The sequence below is a fragment of the Lepidothrix coronata genome, unplaced genomic scaffold, assembly GCF_001604755.1.
Source record: "Lepidothrix coronata isolate B3197 unplaced genomic scaffold, Lepidothrix_coronata-1.0 Scaffold210, whole genome shotgun sequence".
Taxonomy (NCBI): Eukaryota; Metazoa; Chordata; class Aves; order Passeriformes; family Pipridae; genus Lepidothrix; species Lepidothrix coronata.
The window spans coordinates 210041-235802 of record NW_016690390.1 but is presented as its reverse complement, the minus strand read 5'-3'; the positions used below and the strand labels follow the sequence as shown (position 1 = coordinate 235802).

The 25762-nt window shown below is 53.6% G+C and overlaps 3 protein-coding genes and 1 long non-coding RNA gene across 5 annotated transcripts; all 4 read left to right on the top strand.

The window, feature by feature from the left end:
• Positions 1 to 17: 17 nt before the first annotated feature.
• TRIM65 (tripartite motif containing 65) lies at positions 18 to 5265 on the top strand. Its single transcript, XM_017832996.1, has 6 exons — positions 18 to 531; positions 1113 to 1208; positions 1283 to 1516; positions 1790 to 1970; positions 2225 to 2305; positions 3423 to 5265. Exons 1-6 carry the CDS (start codon positions 85 to 87, stop codon positions 4070 to 4072), a joined length of 1689 nt encoding a protein of 562 aa, XP_017688485.1. The 5' UTR covers positions 18 to 84; the 3' UTR covers positions 4073 to 5265.
• Positions 5266 to 5974: 709 nt separating this feature from the next.
• On the top strand, positions 5975 to 13720 carry TRIM47 (tripartite motif containing 47). Its single transcript, XM_017833001.1, has 6 exons — positions 5975 to 6667; positions 8403 to 8498; positions 9053 to 9283; positions 9848 to 10043; positions 10739 to 10813; positions 12009 to 13720. The coding sequence occupies exons 1-6, from the start codon at positions 5975 to 5977 to the stop codon at positions 12632 to 12634; spliced, it is 1917 nt and encodes a 638-aa protein (XP_017688490.1). The 3' UTR covers positions 12635 to 13720.
• A 191-nt stretch (positions 13721 to 13911) lies between these two features.
• LOC108506224 lies at positions 13912 to 16113 on the top strand. The gene is made up of 2 exons (XR_001877719.1): positions 13912 to 15118; positions 15169 to 16113. It is a non-coding gene; the product is annotated as an uncharacterized LOC108506224 (long non-coding RNA).
• Positions 16114 to 17592: 1479 nt separating this feature from the next.
• Positions 17593 to 25762, top strand: WBP2 (WW domain binding protein 2). Of its 2 annotated transcripts, none has more exons than XM_017832999.1 (8): positions 17593 to 17876; positions 19521 to 19629; positions 20167 to 20302; positions 21833 to 21925; positions 22216 to 22332; positions 22551 to 22673; positions 23842 to 23918; positions 24097 to 24222. In XM_017832999.1, exons 2-8 carry the CDS (start codon positions 19528 to 19530, stop codon positions 24148 to 24150), a joined length of 702 nt encoding a protein of 233 aa, XP_017688488.1. In that variant the 5' UTR covers positions 17593 to 17876; positions 19521 to 19527; the 3' UTR covers positions 24151 to 24222. The 2 variants fall into 2 exon arrangements, with proteins under 2 accessions (XP_017688488.1, XP_017688486.1); XM_017832997.1 differs by having other exon boundaries at positions 17738 to 17871; positions 24097 to 25762.

The following is a 25762-nucleotide window of genomic DNA, read 5'->3' as shown; positions in this document are numbered from 1 at the left end:
GCACAGCGTCACCATCTCCTCCTCCCCTGCACAGCTGAGTTTCTGTTTCTCCGGATCCTCGCCCCGATCCCCGGCACAGGCAGGATGGCATCCCTCGTCTCGCAGAAGCTGGAGGAGAAGCTGGTGTGCTCCATCTGCCTGGACCTGTTCAGGGTGCCCGTGACTTTGCCCTGCGGCCACAACTTCTGCAAGCGCTGCATCAGCGACCACTGGCACAAGCGAGAGCGGGCGCCCGCCGGGGCCGAGAAGGGCTATACATGCCCCGAGTGCCGCAGGGACTTCGAGCAGTGCCCGGAGCTGGAGAAGAACGTCACCCTGTACAGCGTGGTGGAGCTGGCGAGGGACGGGGACGCGCGGGGCGCGGGCGCGGGCAGGTGCGAGGTGGCCCCGGGCGAGCTGTGCCCGCAGCACGGGCGCCCGCTGGAGCTGTACTGCGAGGACGAGCGGCGCTGCATCTGCTGCGTCTGTATCGTCTGGCAGTGCCAGGGGCACCGGCTGGTGCTCTTCGAGAAGGAACGGTCCAAAAAGCAGGTGGGGACGATGGGCGGCAGGGATGGGGCGATGGGAGAGCGAGCAAGGGGAGTCACAGCAGCTCGGGCATTCACTGCCCTGTGCCCTGCTGGGGGGATGTGATGTGCCTCCGGGTGCCAGGCTGCGCCTGGCCTCAGCTGAACAGGGGGTTGGCCAGGATGTGCCACCAGTGCCCTGCTGCTCCCTGAGAAACCAGGTGCTGTCAGGAGCAGCAGCGAGCTGGGTAAATCCAGCAGCGCTGGATGAACGCTGATATATGTGTTTATGATCCTCTGATCTAGAGAAAACAGATAAAAAAGAGGTGAAAGACAGCACAGAAAATCACTTCTTGGTGACCCTGATGCAGTGTCCCCTTCCCAAGGCTTCTCCCTCCCCATTAGCCTTGTCCTGCAGCCCTGAGAGGGCTCCTGGGGGCCAGGTGGGCAGCAGTGCTGCACTGCAGGATATGCAATGGGACACAACTGGAAGAAAGGACTGGACGTAGCACTTAGTGCTGTGGATTAGTTGGTGGTGTTAGGGCAACGATTGGACTTGATGACCTTGGGGGTCTTTTGATTCTTTGTTGGTGCCTCTCTTCACAGATCATTTTGAAAGGGTCCCTGGAAAAAGCGCAGGAGGAATCGGAGCGGATCGAGCGGGCGATGCGGGAGCTGGAGGAGCAAACACGCAGCATCAAGGTAGTGCTGTGGCCACCTCTGTGCTGGGCACGTGGGTGGGAGCACACTGGCTCTCATGGCTCTTCCCTACCCAGGACTCCTCCGAGGAGCTCAAATCTCAGATCCAGAGCAAATTGGCCCACCTGAAGAAAGCTCTGGAGGATTTCGAGGGTCAGTCAGTGGCCAGGATCGAGCAAGAGCAGGTGGTGGCACTGGGGCGCGTGGAGGAGAACTGGAGCCTCCTGAAGGACAGGCTGGATGTCCTTGGCCAGCACAGGGAGAGGGCTCAGAGCCTGCTGGCCTGCCCTGACCACAGGACCTTCCTCCAGGTACCATCCTGACGCTGTGTCACTCTCTGTGCCTGGGCACTGCCAGCCCTGCACCCTTTCAGTGAGGGCAGAGGTGTGTTCAGCCCCTTTCCCAGGGAGAACACAGCCCGGCTCAGGGATGTGATGGGGCTGTGGGGAAGAGCTGTTCTGGTGGGACTTGTGTGGACAGTGCTGTGATCCCGCTGTCACCCACTGGGGAGTCACAGTGTGTGCACATGGATTCGCACAGTCCTCCCCAGGCTGGTGCATGGCTGTCTGTGTGTCTGTCCACAGGAGTTCCCCCTTCTCCCACCTCTGGAGAGCCCAGAGGTGCTGGCCCCCGTGGAGTTTGATGTGGCTCATGTGATCAAGCCCATCTCTGACATCCTCACCGGCATCTCCAGGCTCCTGCTGGAGGACCTGCCTGGCTCTGTGGCCCCCAAAGCCCCCAAAGCCCCCAGTCCTGCTGGCCAAGGTAATCCTACTGCTCTCAGGGCCACCGAGTCATCCTGAATCCCAGCCTGGCCCACATCACGGTGCCAGGGACCCAGCTGCCAGGCTCAGGGGGTTGGGATGGGGACACATCTACTGTTCAGCAGATGGGGTGGGATGAACTGGGTGGCTTCCCCATGTCCCCTCCTTGCTGGGAATGCTGAAACAAGTGGGCACATGCAAGAAACAAGTTTTTTGGGTGGCATCACTCAAAATGCCTGTTCCCATCCTCCACAGGCCCAGTGCATCCCCAGGCGCCGGCGGTGAAGGTCTTGAATCCTCTCCCTGAGTGCCAGCTCCGAGCTGAGCTTCTGAAAGGTGAGGAGCACAGGAGGGCCTGGAGGGACAGGGGGACCCAGCTGGGGTCCCCAGCAGGCAGAGATGTCACCAAGCTGGGCTCCTCCCTGGGAGAAGGATGGTTGTGGCTGCAGGGACAGGGGTTCCTTCCACGGTTCTGCCAATCTCTCTCCCTAAATGCGGGATGGGGTGGATGGGCTGGGGGACACTGTGTGTGTGGGAAAGGGCTTATTAGGGGGATTAGCAGCACCAGGGAGTGCTTTCCCCTGGAAACTGGAGCTGCCTGGTATTGGATCAGTCACTGCCCTGCACAGCCCAGCCCTAGTCCAGTGCCCTACCTGCAGTCGTTGCTCTCTATCCAGGGATATGGCCTCAGCATTCCCTGTCACAGTCCTTCATATCCCCTTCCCTTCCCGGGCCCATCCCGCTCCAGTTCCTTAGGGATTTCCTCACTGCTCCTTTTCCCATCTCCTCCCTGTTGGGAAGAGGGTTGGGCAAAGTTCAGGGAATGTTGGTCACGTCACTCTTGCCAGCGAGGCAATCACTGCCTATGGAACCTTTAATTCCTTTTATTAGTCCCAAAAAAAAACGTTCTTAGGGTTATTAATAGGAAAAACCCCGTTATTTATGGGCAGAAGGCAGGAGCCCAGTGAGCTGTGGGCCAGGTTGCTGTGGGAGAAAGGTGATGTGCTGGTGACCAGTGAATGCCCATGGCAGGAGTTACAACAGCCCATGCACAAGAGAGTAACTCCCTGCAATACTATATTTATTTGCCTGGTTTTCTCCCCCCCTCGCCACCCACGCTCGTATTTTTTGCTCATAAAACCAAGATCTCTTCCAAAATGGCCATGGAGCCGCTGGTACTTGCTGGCTGTGAGCTGGGCTGTGCAAGGACTGCGTGAAGCATTGTGTCTCAGTGCTTTGCCAGCTCTCTCTGGGCTGCTTCTCTTCCTTCCAGGGCAGGTATCTCATCTCACCTCGCTCACCTTCCCCTCCAAACAAACTTGTTCCCTTCTGTTTCGGGAGCCAGCCCTACACAGTTTAAAACCCATCACTGCTGGGGGGGGGGGGTGTCACACCAGGGGCATAAAGATCTGATGAATCTTTTCAGCCCCATCCATGCTGTTGCTCTTCCCAGACCACCGCAACCTGACCTTCGATCTCGAGACGGCCAACAAGTACCTGGAGCTGTCGAGAGGTGCCCGGAAAGCCAAGCACTGCACCACCCCCATGTACAGGGGACAGGGACCCCGCTTCGAGCCCTGGCAGGTGCTGTGCACGCAGAGATACGGCCCAGGACACCACTACTGGGAGGTGGAGATCTCCAGCCACTCCGTCATCCTGGGGGTGACTTACTGGGGCCTCCCCTGGGAGCAGCAGCGGGGCCACAAGTTCAACATCGGGCTGGATGGGGGCTCGTGGGGGCTGCAGGTGCGGGAGGATTGTTACCTGGCCTGGCATAACGGCCAGGCGGAGAAAATCCAGGAGCAGCTGTACAAGAACCTGGGGGTCAGCCTGGATTATGACAAGGGGCTCCTCTCCTTCTACGGCCTCGGGGAGAGGATGCAGCTCATCCACTCCTTCCACGATGTCTTCACAAAGCCCCTCTACCCTGTGTTTTGGCTGTGTGAGGGCCGAGTGGTGACGCTGTGCTGGAGGGACCGAGCTAGAGCCGCCACACTGATCCGTCGGCCAGGCTGGTGCCACAGCCAACCTGCAGCCAGGACCTGTCACAGTGAAAGGGACCTCGATGCCGAGGCAGGCACGGCACATGGTGCAATATTTTAACGAGAGCTGATGAGGACAGACATGAAAATTAACCGATTTAATTTGCATATGCAAATATCACGCTGCTGACGCAGGGAAGGGGAAGGAGGCAGGGCTGGAGCTCACCCTGGGGGCAAAGCCCCTGGTCACTGTGTGTGAGGGCACATGTGGGTGCCTGTCCCTGCAGACGGAGCAAGGAAGGGGGAAACAGGGAGTGAAAGAATTAAGTTTTCCTCTTTCTCCTATCCCTGCCAGACCTCCCAAGCCTGGAGAATATTTGGGGTGAGAGAGAGTGTAGAAAGGGTGCTGCTGCCACAGAGTGCTGTGGAGCAATGCAGAGGGAGCCCTGTGCTTGCCCAGCCTCACATGCAGGCAGGTCCTGCTCCCCCAGCCCCTCCCAGTCCCCTCTTGCCACTCTCAGACATGGCAGAGGAACTGTTCATGATTCTACGCTGCAGTTCTTTGTATGATGCTGCTTTTCTCAATAAAGCTCTATTTCCCTACAGGTTTGACCTTAGTGCTGGTGGGAGATACAGGACCAAGCAGCATAGGGGGAAGGGGAGGGAAGCTGGGTGCCCTTGTTCCTGCACCCATCCCTGCAGGGCCCCATCCTGCCCCTCCATGTCCTCGAGGGGTTGGTGACCAGCCCCTTGGAGGGACCAGCTGGCGGAAGAACCAGAAGGTCCTTTATTTACCGCAGCACTGTGATAAGGAAACCTGGTTTCCTATGGCTCTGCCCCAAGGCTGATCTGGCACAGAAGAAAATTCTGAAGTTTTGATTGAAGCTTTTCCAAGGGCGAGACCGCAGGTCCGGCGCCTCCTCCCGCTCCCGCAGGAATGCTGGTGAGGGATAACGGGGTGAAACTGGGCACTGGGATCAAAGGGGCTGGGGACGTGCAGGTGAATGCATGGGGAATGAATAACATCATTGTTTCCTTTGGGGACAAAAGGCTTAAAAGGATCAAACCCCTTCTGCAAGAACAGATGTGATTTTTCTTGCCATGTTTCCTCCTTCACTCCACACCTCCCCACCCTCCCAGCCCTGTCCTTGGGCCAGCGTGGACCTGGGAACTTATCCAAGTCAAAAAATGGTCTGCACAGGAGGGGTCTGGAGACACCATACTTATGAGGCAGATCCTCACACTCAAAGCACTTTGGTGTCTCCCCATCTCTGCTTGGTGTCTTTTGGGCCCTGGAGGAAGAGGGGACAGGGTCTGAGCCAGCCCTTTTTTCCATGGGAATGGCTGATGTGTGTCCAAGGGCACGGGGCTGGCAGGAAAGCACCTGCAGTTATGCACGGGGGGGCCAGGACCTCCCATATAGCCTCAAGGTGGGGAGCAGCTCCTGGGGAGCAGTGGGGTGGCAGCAGGTCCTGGGGTAAGGGGATGCTCACAGAGGACAGCAGACCCTTTGGGGTGGGTTTGGAATGGGCTGGCTACAGCTTCCCGGGATGGGAGATTTGGGGAGGGACAGCAGCTTCCCCTGGGAGCAGCAGAACCCTGGGAAGAGTCCAGATCCCAGTGGGGCAGATCCTTTAGGAGGTGGCAGACCTCCCCCAGAGGCTGGGGGGACAGTACATCTTTATCGGGGTGGCATCCCCCGGAGGGCTGGGGGGCAGATCTCCCTGAAGGCAGCAGATGCCGGGGAGAGGAAGCAGATGCCCGGTGGGGGTAAATCCCAGGGGTGAGAACTCGCCAGGAAGACGAGTGACTGGGAAGCAGGTCCAGGGGGTGAGACACCCCCAGGAACGCGGGTGCCTGGGGACCAGGTCCAGAGGGTGATGGTGCGGGTCAGCCCCCAGCCCCCGCGGCGAGCGGAGCCCCAGCTGGGGCGCGGGGAGGCGGAGCGGGCGGGCGGGGCGCAGCAGCCACCCGCCCCCGCCGGGGCTGGGACCGGGGCCGGGGCCGCTCGGGGCGTTCAGGGATGGATGCTGCGCCCGGGAGTGCCCCGCCGTCCTCCGCCGCGGCGTTGCGGCTGGCGCTGGCGGCTCCGGGGCTGCCCGAGGGTCCCCTCGGCTGCCCCATCTGCCTGGACGTGCTGCGGGACCCGGTGACGGTGCCGTGCGGGCACAACTTCTGCCAGGGCTGCCTGCGGGCGCTCCGCCAGCAGCCGGGCCCCCCCGACGGCGGCGGGGCGGGCGGGGCCGCCCGCTGCCCGCTCTGCCAGGAGCCCGTCCCCGCGTCCCTGCGGCTCCGCAAGAACCGCGCCCTCTGCGAGCTCCTGCCGCTGCTGGCGGCCGCCACCGGCGGCTCGTCCCCGCCGTCGCCGATGGCCCCGGGAGCCGAGGAGGAGGATGGCGGAGGGGAGGCGGGAGCGGCGGTGCTGTGCGACGTGTGCCCGCCGGGGTCGCGGGCGGCGGCGGCGCGGTCGTGCCTGGTGTGCCTGGCGTCGTTCTGCGGAGCCCACCTGGAGCCGCACCGCCGCGCCCCCGCCTTCCGCGCCCACCGCCTCGTGGCCCCGCTGCGCCGGCTGGAGGAGGGGCTGTGCCCCCGCCACCTGCAGCCCCTCGACGGCTTCTGCCGCGCCGAGCAGACCTGCGTGTGCGCCCGCTGCCGCGCCCACGAGCATCGCGCCCACGACGTGGTGCCCCTCGAGCAGGAGCGGGAGCACAAGGAGGTGCGTGCGGGTGGGTGTGTGGGAGGGGGGGGGCGCGGAGGTCCCCCGCGTGGTTGGGACCCTGGCGTGGGGGTGTCCTGGGTGGGGTGGGGTGCAGCGTCCCTTGGAGGGTTTCATGCCGCACCCCTGTCCCCAGCGGGGAGCCTAAATCGCCACGTGGGGTGTGTGCAGGTGCCGCGCTGGTGGGATGGCGTGTATGGTGTGTGCTGTAGCCCACACCCCTCGGGGGACCCCACCCCGTATGGACAGGGTGCTGTGCCGTCGGGGAACCCCGTGAGGTGGGGACAGGATGGGCAGCTGGGGACCCGCTGCCAGCCGGCCCCTGGGGATTTTTCCCACTGTGGAAATCCCGTGGGTGTAGGGCTGGGGTGGGGGTGCCTGGGACACCCTGCAGTGGCCGCCCCCGCGGTCACAGGGCACCCACCTCCCCCGTCTTGTTCCCACAGCTCCGTCGAGGCGGTTTTTCCCGACTCCTGGCAGCCTGCCCGGCCGCCGCTCCCGCTCCCCCAGCCCTTTGTATCCCGGCGTTTTGGCAGCGGGGTTTTTTTCCATCACTCCCATTCCCAGATGTGACTGAGTCACCTCCTAAATTCACACCCACGAGCCTCCCCGGGAGTCGGGGCTCCAAGCCCAACGTGGTGCTGCCTTCCTGGACGCTGGTGCCTCATATGTGTGGGGCCTCTGTGGGGCTGCAGGCAGATGGGAGTCTTTGAGGCTTGGGGTGTGGTGACACCCTGCATCGGGATGAGGCATTCTGAGACCTCGGTAGGGTTTGCTTTTTCCAAGGAAGAGCCCAGGAGCTGCGGACATGCTGGCAGGGAGCACAGAAACAGCCCCAAGCCAGCTCCCACTCTCGCGGGTTCTTGGGATTGCAGGAAAACCCTTTTGTCGGCATTATTAGTCATCAGGTGCCTTAAAATAGAAAGTGAGTGTGATCCCAGCCCCGGGGGAGCTGTCAGACCTCAGCAGACACTGCTTAACGTCTCCTAGATGGCCTCTGCCACTGCCCTTGCGCTGCAGGCTGGGAAGGATGGACGGGGAAAGCACCTGTATCCCCTCACTGGGGACAAGCACTGCAGAGAGCAGGGCCAGGAGGCCGAGCACTAGCCCCGGTTGGGAAGTGCAGTGCCCTCCTGGCTCCCCAGGGAGCTCGTGATGGGCAATGGCTGGCGCCAACAATAGCACGCCAGGAAACGACGTGTTCGGAAGGTGCTTCCTTTGCAGCCATGCAGCACCTCTGTGCTCCAGAACTGGTTTGCTTTGCTCCCAAAGAGAAACCCCCGGGGGACTCTGTGCTGTGTTTCTGAGTGGTCCAGTTCTGCCTTTCAGCTTCTCCACCAGTCCCAGGTGTATTTTCCCCAGCCTTGGGATACACACTGAGAGCACACGGCTTAGCTGCGCTTGCTGCAACCACTGCCCGATGGGTTTGCTTTCAAATTCCTGTTTGTTTGGTTTCCGCTGGGACCAGGGTGGGGAGCATGGAACTGGACATGACCCTTTGTAGCCCGGCTGCTCCTTTAAAGGTTTCCCAGCCCAGGGAGAAGGGATGTTTGCAGGTTGGATGTTGCAGGGAAGGAAAACAGGAAAACAACTCGTGGTTCCCCCTGTGTCCTTCACCCGAAGCCTGACAGCAAGGTCGTGGTCAGAGAGGGTTGAACTTAGGGAGAGGCTGGGTGTCCTGCAGCTCCCTGTGGGATCAGGGGCAAAGCTCAGTGTTTGTCCCTTGTGTCCGCAGGCCCAACAAGCCAAATTCCTCAGCGATGTGGAGAACGAGCTGGAGGAGCTGGCAGTCACCATCGCCCAGGCCAAGAAGTTGGTGGAGCTCATTAAGGTGACTGTGCCATGGCTTCGCTCTGCTAGTGCAGCTCTGCTGGGCTGGGGAGCGAGGGGAAGGGGCTGTGAGCTTTTGGGGTGTGTGGGGTGTAGAGTTGGTGCTCACAGGGCAACGTGCTCCATAAAACCACAGTGACCCTGGCAAGGATCCCTGAGGATTCTTTGCTCCTCGTCTCTGCTAACCCTCACGGGATCTCTGGTTGCTTTTGTTTGCAACCTGGAAGAAGGAACAGGGCAAGGACTATGCCAGGGTATCCTCTGGCTCTTACACCTTTTCTCCTTGGCCTCACAGGGGTTTGGTCCCCTTTGGCCCTTGTGCCACCACGTCACTTCACTGCCTGGGGACACCAGGCGTGGTGCAGCAGTTAAGTGGCTGTGCCCAGCGAGATCCCTTGATAGCTGATCTCTGAAATGATCTGAGCTCTTGGATGAAGGGACTGACGGGGTGTCAGAGGGACCCCAGAGAACTGAGAGGTGGGTGCTGGGCAGGGGACAAGGGTGCCCTCCTGCACCTTCACCTGTGGGACCTGACCTCTCTCTCACTGCACTCAGGGTGCTGCCACGAAGGAGAAGGAAAGGGTTGAGAGGCTCTTTGCAGAAGCCTCTGAGATCCTGGCAACCTTCCAGAAGGAGGTGACAGGTTTCATCGAGGCCGGGGAGCGCTCCATGCTGGGGGAGGCTGAGGCTGATCTCCACTGGAAGGAGGAGAGACGAGCCAAGCTGGCCCAGGGCAAGCAAAACCTGGAGAACGTCACCAGCACTGACACCATCTACTTCCTCCAGGTGGGATGGGGCAAGAAGGAGCCAGTAGTATTGTCTTTTGGGGTTTTATCCCACTTCCTGAGGAGCTGGAGGCCAGGAGCCCTGGGATATGTGGGCTGTAGAGTCTCACTGCTGTTGGCACAGTCCTCTCCCCTCCCCACTCCCAGGAGGACCAGGCAGCCAAGACTTTCTCCTCCATCCTGTCTGTGACTCAGGGGAAGCTGATGTGCTGCCCAGGCTGGGTACCTGGGCGTGAGGGGCAGAGAACAAGAGATTGGGGTGCCCCACTGCCCCCCTCTAGCCTTCCCCCCTCCCTGACAGCCCAGCAAGAGGAGACCTTTTCAGGAGGAGATGCTGCTCCATGTGAGGTGGGCATGGTCTGGGTCCAGGTTTGAAAGGCAGCTAAGAGCAGGTTCCAGGAACATGTGGCTGGGAAAGAGCTCTCCTCCCTTGTGAAGGCTGTCCTTGGGCCAAGTCCATCAGAGCTGCCAGTTCCCAAATCCTCCAGGGCTGGGTGGGGTTGCGGAACAAGAGACAACTTTGGCTTGTTTGAAAACTCCTGAAACTCCGTCTTTTTTGGCTCAGGAATTTCAGGCCTTAAAAGTAGCCATGGAAGAAAAGCTCTCCCCAGCTCCGAGCTTCCAGAATGAGCTGAACTTCACCAAGTGCACCCAAGTCGTGGGTGCTGTGAAGGATGTGCTGTCCACTGCCTGCAAAAACCAGTGGAACCACTTGCAGGGGAAAGGAATTGATGGGCTGAACTACCAGGAGATGGAGGAAGGTTTGTGCTCACCCAGTGCCTCTGCCTGGAGGTCTCCCCATCACCCTCCCCCTCCTCCCTGCATAGCTGGGAGATGTCTGTGGGCTCGATGTCCCCCATGAGCACTGGCCCCTCTCCTTCCAGCCCTGGAAGCTGCTCAGCACGGGTTCCCTGCACGTTGCACAATCCCTGTCTGGGCTTACGCCTCTTTGAGGTTTTGTGAATTTTTCCACAGAGACTGGAGGCTGGAGAGGCAACAAACAGCCTGGGAGTTAGGCAGGGCCCTGCGGGAGAGGGCAAGTGGCCAAAGTGGCCTCCTGTGAAAGGGGACTCTTCTTCCCAGGATAGATGATCCTCTTCATGGGGCAGGCTGTGATCTCCCAAACCTGCCAGGGATAGAAAGCCAGTGTGGCAGCTCTCTCCCGTGCTCTCTCATTTAACCTGAGCTCTCTCCTCACTCATTTGCTCAGATTCCCATGGGAATTGCAGCCAGTTCCTTGCCCCGCTGCCTGTCTCCCTGGGGTGGCAGAGGTGGTGTCTGTCCTTTTGTGTGTGAGAGCCATCAGGGATGTGCAGGGGGAGTGGGGATGCAGGAGGCACGGGGGCCACATCAGCTGGGTACCACCAGGGTGCTGGGCAGGGGGTGATGCTCCAATAACACCCTTGTTGGTTTGGTTCCTTGGCTGATGCAAACCCTTCCGTCCCTGTCTCTGCAGTGTTGGCTGAATCCCGGTTTCCAGACAAGTCAAACAATCCCGCCTGCCTGGAGAGCCGTGATTATTTCCTGAAATGTAAGCGAGGGACTTCTGCTTTGACAGTTGTTGCTAAGGTCCACCTTCCCTTTCCTCTCTCCTTCCCACATGCCCGGCCGACGCTGATCCCGAGCCGACAGCTGGCAGGAGCGCTGCCACCACCAGAGGAAATATTGCTTGGCAAACAAGGAAGCCTCCTTGCTTTCCTGACAACAGTCATAATCTGGTTATACTGGTGATACTTTTTTTCCCTTGTCTGTGGTTCTGCTGGCCCAGCTGCCCAGGAGGAGGGGGCTGCAGGCATCCTGTGTAATTCCTGCTGCCTTCTAGCCCTTGACAAAATTGGATCCTCTGCTAAATTAGATCAGAGTTTGTGCATCTGCCTTGTTTGCTGCAGAGCACTGGGCTAGTGAGGGTCGTCTGCAGCATGAGAGGGATCATGCAGTGGCTGAGCAGGGTGGGGCACAAGGGCTGAGGCTGAAGGGTGCAGGGCTGGGCTTGAGCTCCCACACTCCACGTATGTGTTTCCCCCCAGCCTTACAGGGGTTATGGGGTCACCACAGGGATGTCCACAGGGGACAAGATCTGCTTTGGTGGTACAGTGCAGCCCACTGGGATCTGTGCTCAGCTTGGTGTGCTCTGCTGCTGCTGTTGGGTTGGGACACACTGTGGTTCAGACGTGCAATGCAATCGATAGCAACAGATATCCAGGGCTGTTCCCACTGGATCTGTTTGTGATCCACTGGTGGTTCTCATATGGCCTTGCATGTTGGGGGCTGCATCTGCTCATGTGGGAGCTACAGTGCACTGCAAGCTGACCACAAGGAGCGGTCAGTTTGTAGCTGTGATGTGCCTGATTGGTCTCCTGTCTTCTCAGGGTCTCTCCCTGCCAGGTTTGTCTGTGGTTACTGGAAATCTGCTTTTATATGGGATTTTCCTACCACCACTCTGTCAGGTGGATGCTCTAATGTCATGGTATCATAGTTGAACTCACTGAGCAGCCCCTCTATTCCTTCCTCTACCCTGTATTCATCCTGCTTATGGGAGTATCAGCTCTTTCAGTCCCTGATCCTCATTGACTGAAATTTGACACGGGATTTAAAAGCAAGGGGAGTGACAGGACAAGTCAGAAAGGATCATGCTATTTGTCAAAGGCTGGGGCAGAGGGATCAGAGCAGGGAGGGCTGGGAGGATTTCCCTCCTCATCCTCATTTCTCCTTCTTGCCCCACCCAGTTGCCTTCATCATTGACCTGGACAGCGACACGGCTGACAAGTTCATCCAGCTGTTCGGCACCAAAGGGGCCAAGCGGGTGCTGTGCCCCATCCCCTACCCGGAGAGCCCGACCCGCTTCATCAACTGCGAGCAGGTGCTGGGTTTGAACCTCATGAACAGGGGCAACTACTACTGGGAGGTGGAGCTCATCGACGGCTGGGTCAGCATCGGGGTCATCGCCGAGGACTTCGACCCGCGGGAGGCCTACAACCGGGGCCGCCTGGGCCGCAACGACAGGTCCTGCTGCCTCCAGTGGAATGGGCAGAACTACGTGGCCTGGTTTGGGGGCTTTGAGTCCGTCATCCAGCAGCCGTTCTTCCAAACGATCGGGGTCTTCCTGGAGTATTCGGAAAAGGCCTTAACCTTCTACGGAGTCAAGGACTCCAAGATGACCTGCCTGCAGCAGCTCAAGGTCTCCCCTTTCACCAAGGGAAAGGCTGACCCGTTCCAGAACAAGATCAACCACCACTTTGGCTCTCTCTTCTCGTGCAAGCTGAAACCAGCCTTCTTCCTGGAGAGTGTCGATGCCCACCTGCAGATCGGGCCGCTGAAGAAGGACTGTGTCTCGGTGCTAAAGCGCCGGTAACTGCCCGGACAGTGGGAGCATGGGAAGGCCCAGAAAAGTCTCTCCTGCAGGTTATTGCCACCATCACGGCCTCCCTTTGTCTGTCTTTGTGGCAGCCCTCCCTCCTCTCTGTGCTGTTGGTGACCCAGGGCTGGATGAAGCCGTCTGGTGGGCAGAGCCATGGGCTGGGAGCCAGGATGGGGCTGGATCCAAGCACCGGCTCTGCCGCTGGGCTGCTGAGTGAACTTGGGTGAGTCTCTGTGCTGCTCCCTGCCCCTCAGCTTCCCTTTCTGGACATCAGGGACTGTGACAAGCCTTTCTTGGTAAAGTGTGCTGCTCGGGAGAAGTGCCACATGGGTTTGAAGCTGTACCTTGGCCAGCTGCCCAGTCCCCCTCCTTCCCATGTGCTCGCACTGCCCTGGCGACTTGCACAGATGCTCTGCTTTGTGCCTTATCTTGGGCTCTGTATCACTGATGCTTTTTTAAGTGCTGGCTCAGTGACACCTTCCACATGCTCCTTATGAAGTGCCTTTGACCCAGCAAGCCCAGTGTGGACCAGGTGAAACCCCAAAGCAGTGCCCACATCACCGCCGTGCCTTGGCATGCGTGAGAGGGATGTGGAGGAGCCTGGCAGGGTGCTGGGTGATGCTGTGGTGATGCATCACCACTCCTTGCTGGGCTGGCCACCCACTAGTGCTGCAAACATGAAACAAAGATCTGTGCCCTTCCTTGCACTGCAGCCAGTGGGTGTTTTGGATGCTGCTCTGTGGCCAGGCTGGTTTGGGAAAAGCTGTGGTCCTGCGTGTGTTGGAGCCGTGTGGCCACAGGTCTGATCCCCACCACAGCTGAAAATCCCAGCTGGGAAAGGGAGAAACTTCCTGTCTGGAGAAGGTGAGGGGAGCAGCACAAACCAAATTTTGAGGATGTGCTTTCAGTAGACGCATTCCTTGGGAACTGCTTCCCAAAGCTTTACAGCCAAATTTCCCCCCTCGTTTTTGTTGACCCTACTATTTTAAAGGATTTTAATGCTGTTAAACTCCCAGCTCTTCAAGAATCCTGGGTACACTTGAGCTGCAAATGTGCCCCTTAGCTTAGAGAGTTTTTTTAGGGACAGCTGTGAATGCATCAATAAAAGATGCAGCATCAGTCAGTTACTAAATGACCCTTTAGGCTCTGGAAATAAGTAACAATTAACAANAGCTTTACAGCCAAATTTCCCCCCTCGTTTTTGTTGACCCTACTATTTTAAAGGATTTTAATGCTGTTAAACTCCCAGCTCTTCAAGAATCCTGGTGACAGAGGTGCTGTGAATATGTCCCAGGGACAAATGGTCTGTTTTAGGGACAGCTGTGAATGCATCAATAAAAGATGCAGCATCAGTCAGTTACTAAATGACCCTTTAGGCTCTGGAAATAAGTAACAATTAACAAAAACTACTCTCAAGCAAGAGAGAATACTGTTCCCTTCAGGAAAGGTGGAAACTTGAAGCCGAGAGCCAAAAATGCCAGTTCATGTGTCCTAAGGGAGCTTTTTCAGAAGAAAAACACAGAAATACTGCCTGTATGGGTGGCACAGAGCAGCCCCTGTCTCAGCACAGTGTACCTTTCCACAAGTTTATTTTTTCTGGGATTATTTTGCTACCTACCTCCCAAAGCTTGCTTTACAGAATCGTAGTGCTGTGTAATATACACCTAGAGAGAAAATATAGAGGGTCAGGCTCTTTGCTGGCATGAGCGAGTCAGTGATGACGCAGCAACAGTCAGCAGGGGTGGAAAATGGCCCTTTTAGCTAAATATATGAAATATACATATATTTTCCCCAAAGGATAAGCTGGAAATCATAGTGGTATATTCAAGGGGAGCCAAGGGAAAAAAGTGAACATGAATAAAAGGCAGGCACAAAGCCAAGAGGTTTGAAGTTAGAGCCACGTTTACATGTAAAGCCACGTTTACACACTGAGGCTTAAAGAGCTCCTTTACTGTGACTCCTTTGCCAGTGCTGCCAATTCCTGCTGGCATAGGAAGAGGTGCCAGTCCCCAGAAAATTGGGACATCTGAGTGGATGAAGGGTCTGAATGTAGGCAACCCCTTGCAGGGGCTTGCTGGGATCTGTCTGGAAATTCTTTCTCCTCCTCCTCCTCCACATGCGGTGACTCCTAAAATGCTGCAAGCAGTGGGGAAAGGAGCAGTAGGGCTTCCAGGGTGAAATCTTCAGCTGAAATCTTGGCCTTTCCTGGCTGGTGGGAATGCGGCCCAGACTTCTGTCCAGATGGGAATTCATTCCCTGTGCCCTGAGCTCCAAACCCGCTCTGTTTGGCTGGCACCAGAAGCGCTCCTGCAGAGCTCAGCCCTTGCACGAGATGTCAGCGGTGACACAGTGCAGGCGTCGCTGCTGCTTTGTGAACACCGAGGGGAACTTGGGATCGGAAATTCCTTACTGGATAAGAAAGGTAGAGGCATGCAGCAGCCTGCTCGCTCGTGGTCACGTCCTGGGAGGAGGAGGAAGGTAACCTTCCTCTCTGCCGCTCGCCGTCACGTCCTGGGAGGAGGAGGAAGGTAACCTTCCTCTCTGCCGCTCGCCTACAGGAAGGGATGTCACATGAGGGCCCCCATCTCGGCTCTATCTGAGCCCTAAATCTCATTTATTCAGGCAAAACTCCCACCGTTTGCGGCGAGGAGTTTTGCCAGAGTAAACACGGCAGATCTGGGTCTTCGCCCTGTTTTGTTTGCATTGATTGCTCTGAGGGGAAACCCACGCTGGAGCTGCGCATCCCACCCTTCCCCGTGTTGCCCAATGCACATGCACAAACCTCTAAACTCCTTCAGGGTTTGGGAGGTTCTGGGGGGATCCTATCCTGCCTCTTTCCATCCTGTCACCACGTGGGAGCAGCTCAGGAGGACACATCTGGTGTTCAGGCTTTGCGCCTGGTTGTGCTGCTGTTTTGGCTGAACTCATCCCTGCCTCGGGAGCTGGGGTGCTGGGATGCAGCTCCACGGAGCGTTTGGGGGGTTCCTGTGTGTGTGCTGCAGTTGGGAAGTGCTGTCCAACCCTCCCCTTCCTGCTGCTTGCTTTTGTCCTGGTTGGAAGAGCTATAAACCCTCCTGGTTTAGGGCATGCAGCAAATTCGGACCGATTTAAGACAGGAGGAGTCCCCCTGGGAGCTGGATACGAGTTTGCTCTGTGCTGCCAATAATTTGGGGTGTAAACTGGAATGACTGGGAAACGTGCACAACGCCAGCTCTGGATCCCTGATTTTGGTGTAAACAAAGGGCTAAATGCGGTGTGAGATGAGTTTAGATGGATTGATAGCACTTGGCAACTTAAACAGCCTTTCCGTGTTCCCTTGAGTTATTTCTGCTGTCACAGAGTGTTCCTCTTTTTAATTAGGATTTTTTAAATATAGCTACTGTAGAGTATTTTACAGTGTGTGAATAAATGGTAACAGAATAATATAATGATGTTAGAGATTATGATTTGCCATTAAATACCATACAGATATCGCTCTGGGTTGTCTTTCCTTTAATTACCAAACCATTCGAGTTGTCCCATTATCTCGTGTTTATTTTTCTGTGTCCTGTACGCAGATTTTATTTTCCAAGTTTGTCTAAGGGAATTTTGCCAAATACACATCTTTATTGCTTGGCTGCAAAAGGAGCGGAAGAATAATAAAATCCAATAACAATATTGTCAGCCCTGGGCAATTCAAAACAATGAATTGTCTCAGTCTTCTCTTCTGTGTCTGTCCTCAGCTTAGAAACAACAAAGATGAACAGATTAGGTGGTTTTTTTCCTTTGTGTTTTCAAGTTTTAGAGTATAAATTTTCAAGGTTTTCTATGCTATGAGAAGGTCTAGAGCTTCCCCCACACACTGGCAATTACACCAGCATCCTTTTTTAAGTACATTTCTTAATACCAAATGCCAGCTGCAGCTAGGAGAAAAATGTTAATTGATGAGTTATTTGATTGTTATTTGATATTTCGTGCAAAGCAGCAATGCCTCAGCTGGGCACTTCGGTGGCAGCCAAGTGGATTCTGCTCCTGACTTTAATAGGAGAAGAATCAGGACTGTTTGTTAGAGCTGTTTCTTAAAAGGGAAACTTACTGCTTACTGAAGAAGCGGATATGAAAAGCACAAACTTGTTCTTTTCTTGCCAAGAACTGTACAGATTATGTCACTGTATTTATTTAAATCTTGTTTCCATTATTTAGTTTCTCTGCTTTTCCCCCCTACTCTGCATCTGGTTCTCAGGCGCTCAGACGGGGCTGGGCTACAAACCCTGCAGGGAAAAGCTCAAACCTATAAAAAAAGATATAATTTAGGGTAATATATGTTCTTATTTGTGTATTATTGATATACAGTTGTCAGTTATTGATTTGAGGGAGCCCTTCAAAACAGTTGAATAGTTTTGCAGGGCTCCTATATTTAATGAAACTATGCAATCATTAATTTTTTAGGATTTCCTCCTACTTGCACACCTGGAGGCAGGAGATTAGACCCTCCCTGCAGCTCTGCAAATGCCACAGGTATTTCGCTGTTCCCAGATTCCCAACAGACAGACAAACGGACAGACGCACACACACACAGTCCTTGCTTGTTTATCGGGCACCTGGTTAGTCATTCCAGTTTACCACACGCTCCAATATAAAGGGGTAATTTTCGGATGTGCTCGATTCCAGCACGGAAACCATCCCAGTATCAGGCTCAAAAATCCGTTTGCAAGTGTGCGAAACACGAGCAGAGCCTTAAACGTGAATGACAAAAAGAATTTATTGGAAGTGGAGCCTCTTCGCTGTTTAAAGGGGCTAAACCTCATTCTATGTGCAGAACCACCGGCTATGTGGGATTATTTTTATTTTATTCCACCAGACATCGCAATTATTCATACACAGCGGACAAGTCCCCGGGCGGCCCGCCGGGCGCCATGACACTCTGCTCCCCGAGGGGCGGGGTGTGGGTGTCATGGCGGCCGGGGGCGGACTACAACTCCCAGGACGCACCGCGCGGCCAAACCAGAAGGCTCTTAGCGGGGAGGGTACGGACTACAACTCCCAGGGTGCACCGCGCAGAAAAAGGAATGCGTTGCTGCGTGTTTTGAGCGGACTACAATTCCCAGTATGCCCCGCGCTCCCACTGACGTCACCCCTTCCCGCGCAGGCGCAGAGCGCGGTGGATGCTGTGAGGAGGAGGAGGAGGCGGCGATGGCGCTGAACAAGAACCACTCGGAGGGCGGAGGCGTCATCGTTAACAACAGCGAGAAGTGAGGTGCTATCCCCTTCTCCCTTCCTCCGGCCGCGGCGGCCGGGGGGTAGCGCGGAGCTGCCTTCCCCCCCCGCCCTCCTCCTGCCTTCCCCCTCAGCGGGAGCAGCTGTCTGTGGGCAGAGGGGTGGTGAGGGGATGAAGAGGTGCCGGCGTTGCTCGTCCTCCCCTCGTCTCCCTGCGGGTTTCGGGCTGTTCGCACCCCCCTGCCCCAGGGCCTTCCCGGGGGGAGCTGTGCTGGGCCTCAGCCGCGGGCCCCGCGCCGCTCCCCACAGTGTCCCGCCCGTCCCCCGCCTGCTGCCGTCTCCCGCCGCCATCCCCAGTGCCCAGGGAGGGCTGGCAGAGCCCAGCTCCCACCCGGGTGGTCTGGGATCCCCCCTCGGGGATGCTCTTGCCTGCTGCACCTGCATCGTGTCCCGGTTCAGAGGCCCGGCGTGGTTTGCTGGTTCCTGGCCCCGTGTGTTGGGGAAGGAGCAGCAGCGCTGGAGAAAGGTGCTGGGATATAACCATGGAAACGGCAAGCCTGCACAGAGCTGCCTCTGTGTGCGCGGCCAAGGGCTGCCCGCACCCTCTGTCTGGGTCTGACGTGGCAGTCACAGGAGTCCTCTGCCTCGGGGGCAAAGGAGGGAGGGCTTCATCCTTCAGGGCGTCTTTCCGTGGGGCCAGTTAAGCGTCGGCGTAGGAATTCTGTGCCCGACTTCCCCTTGGGATGTGGCCTTTCTTGGAAGAATTTCATAAGATCGACTCTGGTGCTTGAATTTGCATTTGCTGAAACTACTGCAGCAGCTTAAAAGTGTTGCTGTTCCCAGCTGTGAGCCTGCCCTGGATCCGGCGCTGCCTGTCCTGTGGCAGTCTAGGCTGATCCAGCTGGAATGCTGCAGCCTGGGCAGAGCTGGCCCCTCTGTACTTCCAGAACTTTTCCTGGAGGGACAGGTACTTGCTGGCAGAAAGCAAAGGCGAGTGACTGAGGATGGAAACACGCCAGCTGCCAAAGATAGAGGTGGTGGAGGTTTCTGCAGCTTTAGGGATTACAGTCCCTAATGTGGGTGCTGTTGTGTCAATACAAGTTACCTGCTGTGTCCGTGCAAGGTTTTAATCAGGTCAGTTTCTAACTGAGAATTAAGGAATCGGTGCAGGCAACACGGGTTAATGAGGTCTTGTGGAAAGGAAGGGGGAGTTCCTTTTGGTCACATTTTTGTGACAGACGTGCTTGAGCTGTGGTGAGACCTTCAAAAACCAGCGTTGCATAAGCCAGGCTGAGCAGTTCCTGCTCCTGCAGCCCTTCCCCTGTCATGTGGGAACTGAATTAGGGAACTGACCCAGCAGAAATGCAACACAACTTCAAAAATAAATAAATAAATAAAAGGAAAGGAAAGGAAATGTCTTGAGGTCTTGATCAGCTCAATTGAGTGGATTCCCTGCCCGGCTACACAGACAGCAGCAGCTGTGTCAGCACACCGAGGAGGGAACAAGCAGCCAGTGCTCCTTCAGTTGCTGCTGCCAACAGAATAAAAAAGCAAACCAGACTGATGTTGTCTGCTCAGCACGGGCCTGAGGGAACAGGCAGGTTTGGTAGGTCAGTAAACTTTGTGTGCATGTTGCACTTCTACCTTGGGCCTTAACACTTGTCTGTTCTCTCGTGGTTGGCAGTGTTCTGATGACGTATGACCATGTAGAAATCACCTTCAGTGATATGGAACCGATGCCAGAGGCCTTCAAAGGGACCAAGAAAGGGAGTGTTTTCCTGACTCCCTACCGGGTAAGTGGTGAAAGGCTTTGTCCTGGGTAAGGAGATAAAGGCTCTCTGCCATTCTCTATTTAAACGTCCTCAATGCATGAAAGTCGGGATAATCTACTCCTGCTTGAAGTGGGGCTCATCCCTCTGCCTCTGGGAAGCATTATGAATTCATTGCATATCCCACCTATTTGTCAAAACATAATAAATCTGATTAGTCCATGTACAGGCAGCTGTTTAGTCCATCAGGCATCTTCAAATTGGAAATTAGCAATGGTCTGGAAATGCTGAATGCAACAGCACAGCTACTAAATCATAGCTGTGTGGAGCAGTGGTTCTCTGGAAGCTGGGAGGAGTATTATCTGAGCAAGGCACTTCTTGGAAGGCCTTATTACCTTGAGGCTTTGGTTTACCCCTGTGGCTGTTCTGTGTAGCTTTTGGCTTGCAGGACTGATGATGTGGGAGGGAGTTTCAGTCCATCAAAAGTCTCTTCAGGTAATAACTCAGAGCTGTACTTCCTGCTTGTTTTGAGGAGCTTTTGTAATGTTATTCCCTTTTCAGGTTATCTTTGTGTCCAAGGGGAAGGATGCAATGCAGTCTTTCGTGATGCCCTTTTATTTGTTGAAGGATTGTGAGATTAAGCAGCCAGTGTTTGGAGCAAATTATATCAAGGGCACAGTGAAAGCAGAGGCAGGAGGTATGTATGGGACAGGGTATGTTCTGTGTCTCAGTTCAGCTGCTCAATTCCTGACAAAGTCCTGGGTAACCAAAACTGAACACTGACCAAATGGGTTTTCACAGTCCTGATAAAATGTGTTTCTTTCTTTGAAACTGGCAGCTAAAAATATTCCCCTTATCAGCTCCCTGTTCAGTTACAGTGACCAGGTCTGCAACCCACCTCATTCCTGCAAAATACTGAGTTCACTCGACCAAGTGATCTCAGCAAATAAACATCAGAGTGGAGTCAGCAAGTGAGGTGTGATTTTGCTTTGGTCACTTTGGGTCACCTGTCTCACTTGCATCCAGGTCCTCCTGTGCCAAGGACTTGGATCCTTCCTGGATTTGTTTGTGTTCTCAGGTGCAGATCCCCAGAGCACTGTTCTCCATCATGTTTCTTGTGCTGTTGCTGTGGTGCATCCTGGCAGTGAAAATGGCACTTGGAAGAGAATGGACTCTCTTGAAATTAGGGGGAATCTTCGAGGGGCTGTTTCACATTATGTTCAATGAGAAGGCTGTGGCAGATGTTTCAAGAGTAATTTTGAGTTTGACCATTGTTTTTACCAAAGGCACAGAGTTCAGCAAACTTTCATCCTCAGCTTTGTTCAGTCTGTTAGTTGTGGCACGGAAATCACAGCTCAGGGCTTAGGAGCCTTCAGCTGTAACCCTGAAATCAGCATTGGAACCTCTGTGTGGGAGCAGAGTGGGGCCATCCAGCGTGAGAGGCAGCCTGAGCAGTAAAGACAAACTAAATTGTGTGAAAGGCAAAGGGCTTTAGCTAAATCTTTGTGAATTTTCCCCAGAGGCCCTCTCTTCTAATGATGATGTTGCCTTAACAGCCATGAGAGTCTGGTTTAGCTCAAAAAGGCTCTTTAATCTCCTTGTTTCTGTTTCAGCTCTGCCACAGCTTCTGCTTTGATGCTTTGTTGTAACTCTGTGCATGTTTTCCTTTTTTATTCTGTAATGTGAGATGTCACAAATTCTCTTTTTTTTTTTTAATTATTGTTATCCTGACTTGAAATATCTTCTGTGAACTCCTAATGGATTTATGTGGACCATGTTCTTCATTAAGCTCTTTGCTTCGTTGGACACTCAAACTCCCAAACTAATTTGTAGCTGACAGGTGTAGTTGCAAAGGCTTTTTAGCAAACGGGATTAACACAATCCCCGTCTTCTGTACTAATCTTATCCAAAGCAGGAGCAAATCCAGTGCTCCTGATAGCTGTGGCAGCTGGTGTGGCAACAGCCACAACTCCAGAAAGCTTCTGAAGGTCTCCCTCATGGGTGTTTCTTCTGCAGGTGTCTCTTGACCTGACAATACCACACTGTGAATTTTTCTGATGTCAGCGCAATTCTACCACTTCATCTGCTTTTTCTTTTTTTCCCCTTGGATTTTTGGGATAAGCTCTTTAAAGAATTATATGCAGGGCATCTGTAGTTACAGCATGGAAGCTAAATAGCACAGAAACAGCTTCTCCTGGCTTCTGAGCTCTTGTCTTTCCTCCCTCAGGTGGCTGGGAAGGATCTGCCACGTTCAAGATGACCTTTTCAGCCGGGGGTGCGATCGAGTTCGGGCAGAGGATGCTGCACGTGGCATCACAAGGTATGGGAGTCTGCTGTTCTGTGCCAGGGTCTTGTGGTTTCAGGAGGCCTTGCCTTCGTCACACAGCAAGGGCAGCTCTAGGTTGCAGCAGGTTGGATTCAAATATGTGTGAGTTTCAGGCTTTACCTGAAATTTTCTTGCTTTTAAAAATACCGTTTTCCCATCCAGTGAACAGCAGATTTATTGGGGTGACACTTGTTTTGTTTTTCCCATAAGGACTCCCTAAGTTTGTGGGAGTTCATTTGGTGCAGGCTTGATGTTTTCACGAGGTCTTGTCTTTACTTTTCCAGTCTCCAGAGGTGAAATACCCAGTGGAGCTTATGGCTATTCCTACATGCCAAATGGATCCTATGCTTTTGCACCACCTGCAGCCAACGGGGGCTATCCATACCCACCACCTCCTCCTGGTAAGTCTGGGAGTTGAGGATGGGGATTGTTCCAGTTGGTAAGAGTTAAAATAGGTAAAAAGGGGAACGCAAATTTCACACAGTATTTTAGATTGGATTTGATGACTTTATACAACTTCTGTTCTTGAGTTTAATTATGTTTGCCTTGGCTTCTTTTGGCTGTGTAACTCCACCCAGAGGACTTAAGTCTTTTGCTGTGTGATTTCCTTTCCTGACAGACTTTTATCCTGGTCCTCCTATGGCTGATGGAGACAGGGGCTACATGCAGCTTCCACCCCCACCATATCCAGGGCCCATGGAACCCCCTGTCAGTGGTCCAGACCTGCCCTCCACTCCTGCAGGTAAGAAAAGGGTGTCCAGGTGAATTAGCTCACAACACATTTGTTACCAGTAAGACAGACATTGCTTCTTGCCTGTTTTCTTTTGGGGAACTTAAAAGCTCCACTTTAGAAGTTAAAGTTGTTTAGGAGAGGGATTAGGAAGCTTGTGGAAGTGCAGCCCTTCCTCTGTCTCCAGCCTTCTCTATCCAGCTCAGTTTGGAGGCCAGCCTGATTCTCTCCAGGGTAGACACCATTAGTGGGTATTTCACAGCTGGATTTATTCTTCTTTTGACAGAAAAAATACAGTTTGTGGTTCTCCTGTGGTGGTAATCTTGCCCTAATGGATGAACACAAATAAATTGATGGTGAAATGTGTTTCTAGCCCATTTTAGTTTGTAAATGTGTCTTGGGTGATATTTGCTCCCCCTTCCCCTGTTTCACTCTAACCTGATTACTTTTGTTTAAACAATATGGAACAGAGAACTAGATGATGGAAAGGAGCTGGGGAAATACCAGTCTCATTTTTCACTCTTTGGGATTTATTAAAATGATTTTGAACATGTTCTTCATAGGTCTGCATGTTGGGGAGGGGAAGAGCTTTTGTGATTGGACACAGCCATAGATCTCTTGTAGATAAGGATATTTCTCTAGATAAGGGTTTAACTTCTCTTAGGTTTGAATAAACAACTATTCACCCTTGAATTATTATTTGGAAAGTGGCACTGCTCCAGAGGGTTGTACAAGATTTTTTGTGTTCTGCAGAAACAGAGAATCTGGCTTATCCTCATAAATTTCCATCTTTAAAACACGAATCCCCTGAGCTGCTATAAACTTGTGCTGATTTTTGTTTTGCCTCGTGTTTTCACTCCCAGGACGGGTGGTTTGTTCACTGCCTGTTTAAAGGGTACTGCCTGTATCCAGGCAAGGCAGCAGTTAGCATTTTATGGGTGGCAGGCAGGTCCCAGCTGACATTTCCAAACCAAATCTTGGTCTCTTTCACTGGGAGTTGACAGTCCTGTGGTAACTGGAAGAGATAATGCTCAGTTGTGTGTGTTGTAGCTATTTTGCCACTCGAGCACTGGTTATATCATATATTAGTAACACTTGATGGCCAGGAACATGTAGAGTTTTTGTTTGATTGTAAGAGTTCTCTGTGTCCCTAAACCTATCACTTCTCTCTCTGTGACAGCTGAAGCAAAGGCTGCTGAGGCTGCTGCCAGTGCTTACTACAGCCCAGGCAACCCACACAACGTCTACATGCCCACGGTGAGTTCCTGTGTCCTTCTGGGTTTGCAGGGTGAGCCCAAGGGTGTGTCTGGCAATTCTTCTCTCAGTGGCACAGCAGAGTTTGTCCGAATTCATTTTGCTGTCTTGGGGTTTCTGGGGGGGTTGTGTTATTTTTTCTTAGCAGTGACCTGATGATCTTTTATGCTCTTTATTCCAGGACCAGCCACCCCCTCCCCCATACTTCCCACCAGAGGACAAGAAAAACCAATAAGCTGACACAGAACTTCTCCACAACTTGATGCTTTCTTTTTTTTTTCCATTTTGGCAGAATTCTGGGGCACGGTCCATAGCACTGAGGGAGTAGAGCCTTCCCCCAAGGCACATGGCTTTCAGGGGCTCTAGTAGTAGGTCTGTGCAGAGCAAGGGGAGGGATTTCAGCAGTCTGGGTCACCTCTGGAGCTCTGGGAGTTTGCTGTCCTGCAGCATTCCCTCCTCCCTGTGCGTGGCGTCGCTACATCTGGAGGTTCTCTTCATCTGTGATTGCTTCCCTCAGCTCTGTTTCTTTTGATACTTAAATTATACCTCTTTAGAGTAAGCAACTGCTCCAAACTGCTGATTAATATGCCCATAACATGGAAACAAGGCTCTTGGGGAGTGGGAGGTGTCTTGATTTTTACCTTAGTGTGTATCCAAGAGCACCTCTGGACACAGGGATGTCTCTGGTTATTCCTATCAACCCGGAGTGTCACATCCAGCTCTTCCCTCTGTTACCAAGAAAGGGCTTCAAAGGGAACCTTTGGCATCTCAAAGGAGATAGACCTATGACATTTTTCAGATATGTATTCAACTTCCTTGGTTTTGTTGTTTTTGGTTTTTTTTTAGCTAAATCATTCCTGACAATCATAGTGAATAATCTGGTAGCCCTCCAAATTCTCCTGCTGCATGCTGTGTATGACAACATTTATGAGCTTCCCTTCCTCAGACAAAACACTGCTCTTTACAGGGTTCTTTAGTAGCATCTGACTAGTTTAGATCCCATGGGAACATGAATGTTTCTGTTCTCTTTTTTCCAGTTATGTGACTCACTAAGTCCTGAATATTCTCTTTATAGTCTACAATGCACTTTTGTTTTTTCTTTGTTGTAACACGAGTTATACTTTTTGGCCAGTGAAGCATCTTGCTGCTGGGATTTACCTTGCTGCTGGTGAATTAACAGCTAAGGAGGAGAAAGTAGTTGCTTTACTTCTTCTGCCCTGGAAGCACTTGAGAGAGTATGCAAAACTTTGGAATAAGCTGTAAGGTACAACTGAGCTGCTGGTTTGAATGTTGTTTATTGCTGTTAGTGTTCCTGTTCCAGCTGTGAATTTACTTCCCAGTCACTTGAATACGGACTCCTCAGAGGGTTCCAGCATTTTCCTTCCATTCCATAGCATTGGCTCCTTGGTCTCATTAGCAACAACTCCAGTGCAGAACCTCTGCAGGACTGACCAGAATCTGGGTTGTGAAACTTCTGTGTTGTACAAAGCTTTGCACAAGTCAGACTTCACTGACTTCTGACAGATGAAAGAGAAAATCCTTCCCAGCAAGTGTGATGAAAGATCCCTGTGCTAGGGAACTGCTGAGACTTGCTGCATGCAGCCTGCTTGGAGAGAAAAAAGGTCCACCTCTTGTTTTCTTTTTGTTTGAGTTTAGCTGATTAATGAAATTGCTACTATCTGTGCACTGACTTTTCTAGAATTGCTACTGCAGTGATGTAAAGAAATGGTTATTTTAAAAAAAGTATTTATTTTGAAAATGTTTGATTAATATATTAATGTTAAATGAACTTTTGAATGCAGATTTGTTTTGCCAAGACTGTGAAATAAACAGAAATCAGCTCAAAA